The 7,805-nt window shown below is 30.5% G+C and overlaps 1 protein-coding gene across 2 annotated transcripts in view; it reads left to right on the forward strand.

Annotated features, from left to right (window-relative positions):
• Positions 1-7,805, forward strand: part of LOC106462021 (carboxy-terminal kinesin 2-like) — a 37,664-nt gene that overhangs the window by 13,808 nt on the left and 16,051 nt on the right. For both annotated transcript variants that reach the window (XM_013921893.2, XM_022389132.1), the window contains exons 5-9: positions 577-733; positions 1,760-1,927; positions 5,862-6,011; positions 6,334-6,642; positions 7,187-7,354. In XM_013921893.2, the coding sequence (XP_013777347.2) occupies positions 577-733; positions 1,760-1,927; positions 5,862-6,011; positions 6,334-6,642; positions 7,187-7,354 (952 nt within the window). The remainder of the gene's footprint in view (positions 1-576; positions 734-1,759; positions 1,928-5,861; positions 6,012-6,333; positions 6,643-7,186; positions 7,355-7,805) is intronic.

Below are 7,805 nucleotides of genomic sequence, written 5' to 3' on the forward strand. Positions count from 1 at the left end.
CATCACAATTGGTAATTCCCATAACAATATAAGAGAGTCGAACTGGTTTGGTCTGATATTTCATTGGTGGTAGTGTCCAGTGTCACTGATGAGGAGTGCAATTCTCTGAAACTAGTCTGGCTCACAGACATACCCCCAATGAAAGAATAGACCATTCCAAGCTTTTACTTGTTGTTAAACAAATGTTTAAACAACTCTATTTATTTTCAACATAAGAGAGGTTATATCCTTATGTTATCTCTTGACTTGCTAGTGGAAAAGATCAATGTCCACTTCTACAAAGTGAGTTCAACCCTGCAGATATCTTTCCTTTAATGAAGAGAATGTAGTACCACGAATAGAAGATCCAGGCTAATAGGTAGTAGAGTGAAAAGAACTTAGCAACTTTTATGACTGTCATTATCTGTTGCAATCACTTACTCTTGGGTATATGAAAATTTTCATAGTAAACAAGGGAGTACAAAACATGCAGTATGCTTTCATATCTTACTTGTACTGTATTTTATCTACTAATTAATTACTGTAGTGGAAGCTGCATGAATACTGGTTAAATAAGCTAAAATGTTTAACCTTTAGGGAAAAAGAAGAAAAATTAACTACAGTGAGAACTAGAAAAGAAAGCTTGGAAAATCAAGTAAATACCCTCCAGCAAGAATGTACAGGTCTCCAGTCAACAATAGGACAGCTCACAAGTGCTCAGGCTGGATTGCAGGCTCACTTAGAAGCCACTAAAGTATGTGAAAAATTCATGGTATTTTGTTTATTGAGAAAGATTGATACTTTTATGCTTAAACAATTTTGATGACTGGGGTAATATTTTTTATTCACTTTCAGAAATCTGTATTTTTAATTATATTAATGAAAATATATTATCTAAAGTGTTGAATACATTATAATAAAACAATTTTGATTATGCAAATCAGTAAGTCATGTAACAACCACAGCCAAAATATATGTCAGGTTGGAATGTATCAAAACTACATTTTGACAATTTGGGGCATTTCTGAGGTAGTTTGATTCTATCAAAAATTGATCACTTGTGGGAATGGTATATAACAGCCTTTTTCAATACAAAATATTCATACAGTCAGACCATAAAGGTATATTCAGATCAGAGATCTACAATTTCCAAGATGAGGACATCTTTTTGTACTTAAAGGCACTGGAAAATAAAGAAATATTGATCAACTTGGGACACCAGATCACTATCTTTTATAATCAACATCATCAAAATAAACATGAATATGCTCTACTAAAGAAAAATTAATATTTTGTAAAAGTTTAATATTCCTAGTTTATAGAACATTTTTTATTATTTAATGATATCTTAGAAACTTCAATTTCACATTAAAGATACATCTACTTATAATGGCTATAATGCATGATAAATCAAAATGGTTTTCTAGAATAGGTGTCATTCTTTGTTGTAGATTTATCAAGTTAAATCTTCAGGCAGTAAGACTGATTTCAACAGCTTCTGTAAAATATATTATTGGAACTTGTATATCTGTAGAGTAAGGAGAAAAGTTTGTAAACTCTTAACTTGGGAAAAAATTATGAAATTAACTTAATGAGTCTACTGCTATTTCATAGTATTATCTAATAAGTTATCTAAGAATGGCAAATACTATATAGTTTTTTAAAACTAAGAATATTTTGCCAGTAATTAATTGGCTTCAAATTAATATTTTGAACACGGCGACAATTTGGCTCCCAAAAATGCTACTTAACAGTTTAACAAGTAATTTGCTCTTATTAGGTTATACTACAACAAGCCCAAGCAGAAAATGAAGCACAGAAAAAAATGATTCAAGAATTACAAGCCAAGCTTTATGATAAAGAAAATAAAATCTGTGTTCTTGAAACCAGAACCCGACAGGATGAACAGACTCGCCGTAAGCTACACAACATCATACAAGAACTTAAGGTTTAATAATAATTCTGTTTGTTTTGACAAAGTAATAATATTTTAAAATAAGATGTAAAGAAGCTGGTTTTTTTCTTTTAGATTCAAAAATTTTAATTACTGTAATTTGTATAAAATGAATAATTTTCAATATGCAATTTAAGAAATGTTGGTGATAGATATTTTATAAGTGTTTTCATTTATTTCTCGTAATCAATGTGAGTGATGTATTTTTAAAGTTGAAAATTCTCTTGCAGCTGTCATGCTTCATGTATATGCATGAAAAAAATTATATTCATAACAGAACATTAGATTCAGGTTCAAAGGTGCAGAATCTAAGTTGAAGTTGCGTTATACGTGTTCTTGCATACACCTCAAAATATTAAACAGTTATTATAAAGGTTCCCTAACATTTGAGCTGGGCAATTAATGTAATTAATTACCTATGAACACTGATTAGTGTCATGTGAAATAATCAATAAAAATTACAATTAAGTCAATAAAACCACAAAAATAACCAACTAATCAGTGTTTCTTATTATTGTTGTTTTCTAGTTTTCCAATTATCCAAGTAATTGAAATATTTCTTATTATTTTTTATTAATCCAAGGTTGTTCATTTTAATCAATTAGTGTCACAATTCATGAAAATAATCAACTAATCAAAATTGATTATTCCTGTTATTACTGTTTTAGATTATTCTAACTATCCAAGTCTCCTGAGAATAATTGATTCATTGAATGTATTAGATTAACCCTTCACATCTGGGCCTGGCTCTTTTGTGAATGTCATGACCTTTTACAGTGTTACTTTCAAAATTTAAATAAACAACTTTATTATCAATACATGTCAATAACTTAAACATGAAATCATGACTTGTCATTCAAATTTGTATATTATATAAGTTTTAACTTCATTTTTCTGTGTCACTTGATGTGTCTGAACTCCGATTTCTCCCTTTCAGAGTAAGGGTATGCAACTGGTAAACAAAAACAACTATGTGTGCAATAAACATAGTTTATTATTATATATGGCATCAATAACTATACAAATTGCATTATCAAAGTAGCATATTATGCCATTACCTTCACATAAATCATCATTTTGCTCAAATCAGTGACTTGTAGAATACATAGTAAATACATTGCTGTCTTGTCTAAACAAACATCACATTTTAATGATGAAATCCACACTTATCTATTGGATCTTTGTTTTCAAGCACTGTGACTTGGCTGAAGCATAAATCACTCTGATAACCTCCAGATATCTATTACAGTTTTTATGTACATTCCTAATGTGAAGGTTCTTCCCAGAACAATTGTTCTAAACTACTACTCATTGTGAGTGAAGGTGTATTATGGTCAGTAGTTAACACCTCATTTTCTGTTGTGTTGACCCGTATTTGGCTCTCGTGAAACCATGTAGTCATAGGAAATGCATGTTTGTTATAAGAAATAACTTTTCAAATCTAGAACAAGAACATACAGATTATTGATTAAGTTTCCCATTGCGAATATCTGTCCGTATGAACATACTTCATGTTGTTTGTGTCTGGGCTAATGAAGGTTCACTTCACTGTAAATATAATTACAAGTAAGAATCTTAAATTTCAACCACTTACCTTGATTTGCGAAGAAGTTAGTACATTTGCCAAACCCGCCAGAGAAACCTGTCCCCTCTCATGATTTTTTAAGATTGTTTGATAATCAACTTTACATGGTTGGTAGACATTAGACATGTGAGCAGATTCTTCTCTGTGTAAGTATTACTAGTGTGGTTTGTGGTGATCATATATATTGTGCTGCTCTGAATGCTAAAGGACTTTTTTTAACCTATTTTTAGATTATTTAAAAAGCCATATAGGTTATAGTAGTTTTGGGACATTTTGCTCTAGTGACTGATATTTTTGCTTATAAAATGCAAATATGAAAGTTACATGTATTCTTTTTTGGACACCCAAATTTGTGAGAAACAACGAGGCTTATGGAAGAATCTCTATGCGCAAGTGCAAACTGCCTCAAGTATGCAGTGAGTTCTACTAGTCCTAAAATGGCTAAAATTACACTACCTTGAACATGTGTAACAGGACACATCACAATCACATGCTTTTTACATTAGTTCAATAGGAAACAGTTAATGACCTCTTCTGTGATTTATTGCTGGTCCAAAGTCAGCAAGAAAACCATAAAATTAAAAGAAAGCAGGTGTAAAAAAAATAGAATTTGAAGTAGTTAACCAATGTATAAGAGAAGGAATTTTGACTACAATTAGGGTTTCTGTTTTTCAGTGTTGAATTTTAGCTGTTTTATTTAGATATCTTAAAATTGGTGTCTTTGCTTTTAATACTGTAATGAGTATACTAATATATCTTATATTCTCTGCACACTAATTTCTCTTATGGGAGTAATAACAGGTCCAAAATATAGTTCTATTTATGTTAAAATTAATATTTTAGATGAAATTATAAAAACAAATTTACCATTAATAAACAAGCTCATATGTAAAGCATAGTGACTCAAGAAAGTGGGGATATTAATTTAAAGTAAATCAGAAGCCCTAAATATAATTCTAAAATTACTGCATTTATCTTCATAAAATGTGGAAGCCTTTAGTAAAAAGTACAAGTCTCTTGTACACATTAAATCAGATGTGTTAAAAAGCATTTGTACTCGAGATATGTCTGAATTGAAGATGTCGGTCTTACTCGGACTCTGAGAAGTCACAGTGCAAGGTGATATTCGTGTGAATGGAAAAAATACTTTTGTTCATCATACAGTTTGCACATTCAATTTGCCTAATCTCAAAAATGCATATCTACAATTTTTTTGTTGTTGTATTTTTCACTATCCTTATATATTGTATCTGGTATTTACTTTTCTCTTCCACAAAATGTCACTTAATTGGCAGTGTAGGGTCAAATAAATAGTTTAGCTCTGACATCATATATATAATGCCATTTTGAATGGCACTCTGTAAAAGATTGTAGAATGCACACTTTAACCTCCACTAGTGCACATAAGGTTAAAGTAATTACTTTGGATCTTTCTAATTGTCAGTGCAGAGGAATAAATAGTATAATTCATTTTCTTTCCTGTTTTTCAACCTTTTCTTTTGCTGTAGATTTATTTTGCTACAGTTAGTGTTAGGGTAGAGAAAATAACACATAAAATACAAAATTTAACCGATTAAAAGATTTATGTAAATGAAATATGAAAACCGTAAGATGAAAAGAAGTATTTTCATCTTTCACTCAAACTGATCCAGAAAAGGATTCAGAAAGAAATACTTAGTTGACAATAGACTTGTTTAATAAAAGCGTGGAAAGTTTTGGGAATATACACATGTACAGTAAGCTTAAAATTATAGAAAACATTATTATTTATGGCTTTACAGATGTGGGGGGCCAGTAAGTTTGACAGAATCTGTGAACAGTTGTTTATGTGTCTCACAATTAATCAATTATCAAGTTCCACTAATCATTTAGTTCTAATATATGGGAAAACAGGTGATTTTTTTTCCCTCAGTGTCATTCATGGGTATTTTGAAGTAAATCTAGTACATTACTTTGTAAAATGATGTTAAAGTACCAGAAGTGAGTGGTATCACATTACACTGTAGACTGCACAATAGTAACAGTGTGATGGAAACTATATAAGAATGTTCAAAGGCTTGTCAGAGACCATAATGATAGTTTTAAAAGCCACGATTTTTGTACATGTAGAAAGAATACTTGAAGCTCGTGAGAAAATTAAGTACCAAATGCTGCAGATAAACTTTATTTTAAGAAACTATCTATGTTCTTCTTTAAAATTGAGTTAAAACTTTGAGAGTATATCTATTTAAGTTTTCTTATGCTTCTTCTCTCTCTCTTCTTCTTCTTCTCTTTTTATATATATATATATATACTTTACTTTACAAACAATAATGTGTAGGGTTTTATTTATTTGTCTTGCAGGGAAACATACGAGTGTTTTGCAGAGTTAGACCTCTTCTTCCAAATGAACTGGATGAAATTCCCGAAGAGCACATTCCTCATATTGCATTTCCTGATCCTGATAATAGGGAAGTCCAGCTGATGAGATTAAGTGACATTAGCTTGAATGAAGTATGTCTTATCACTTAGATACACTGGAGCAAGTGTCTTAATGTATCATGTCTGTTTTAATATTTAATGTTGTTATAAGTTACATTAAATTCAAGAATCAAAATAGTGTGTGCAAATTCTGTGAATGTTATGGAATTATCTATCTTAGCAGCTGTGATATCACTATATTTGTTGATAATATCCCTTCATTAATTACCATTAGCCATTTGTAAGAGTTGTTCATAGTTAAAAATTTTCTAAGTCATTCTTTGAAAACTATTTACTAGTCATTATTTTGTTTTTATTTTTTGATTATTATCACAGTTGAAATATTTCATTTCAGAGCTCTGTCGTGGGAAAAACCAAAACACCTGTTAAGTATGACTTCACATTTGACCGAGTTTTTTGCCCTTTAAGCAACCAGAGTGAAGTGTTTGATGAGATATCTCAACTTGTACAGTCATCTCTTGATGGCTATAATGTCTGTATTTTTGCTTATGGGCAGACAGGCTCAGGGAAGACTTATACTATGGAAGGCCCTGAAGAACTGGATCTCACTTTAGATCTGGACAGCCCTTGCCTCGGCATGATCCCTAGAGCCGTTCAACAGATTTTCTCTACTGAACAGGAACTTCAAAAAAAGGGCTGGCAGGTAAGTTCTGCAGATTAACTACAACATGTTATTAAACTGAACTCATCACATTAGATATGAATCTTTCCTTTTACAGAAAAAGTATTATTCATAACATGTACTCAGCTTACAAAAGTAGGTTTATATACCTTTACAAAGCTTATACAAACAAAACTTTATCAATTTAGGACTAATAACCAAAGGTACAAAAAAAAAGATATACACTTTAAGTCTTACTTAAATTATTACTTAATTTAGAAAAGTAGCAAACAAAGTTTTACATGAACACTAATCAAAATTGGACATGTCTTAATATCAATACAGCTAATGTTTGAAAATGTTCATGCAGATAGTAAATCAATTATACAATATATCTTACATTCAAGGCACAGTTAGTTAACTGGATTACAGCTTATTCCAGTAGTTTGGGTGCCACAAAGTAGACTATTTGTTGAATGTGTATGGGAATTAATATAAGTATGGTGATAATCTTTGTATAACTTATCATGACGATTATAACACTTCAGATGCTCTAAAAACCCTGTCATTTGTATACATCCAACAGTATAAGATGGACTCTTATTTCCTTGAAATATATAATGAAGTAATACATGACCTTCTGGTGGACAGTCCATCTGACAACTCTGTCAAACACGAAATCAAGATGGTTGGGAAAGGATCTGAATTATATGTGACCAATCTTACCACAGTGATTGTGAAGACAGAAAAAAGGGTAAAATATATTTTAGCTATTTTTAATTTATATTGCATACTTCCACACCACTAATAATAAGCTTCAGTGTCATAATAACAAAAATTTGATGATTTAAATAGTTTAAGAATTGTCAGATTTTTACTTAAGTGTAAGAGTCTTTATCTTTCTTCAAAAATTAGTACAGTACAGAATATATATATTGAACAAAAGTCCTAAATTATAAAATATTTGTCATTTGATTACTAGTTTAGAGCTGGTGGAGACACCTACAGAACTTCCATTTTTTTCTGTCTTTCTCTTCATATATTAAGGCCAAATAATGTCAGTTTTGACAATACTTGGGATCATTTTAAAAAATACAGTTGGAAATTTCACAAAATATTTTTACTCTGCTTTATGCTTATGAATTAAATAGAAAAGTACACATGTTCAAAAATAGTAGAAAAGGGTGATTTTTGAATGAGCACTA

This window comes from Limulus polyphemus, unplaced genomic scaffold, assembly GCF_000517525.1.
Source record: "Limulus polyphemus unplaced genomic scaffold, Limulus_polyphemus-2.1.2 Scaffold1076, whole genome shotgun sequence".
NCBI lineage: Eukaryota > Metazoa > Arthropoda > Merostomata > Xiphosura > Limulidae > Limulus > Limulus polyphemus.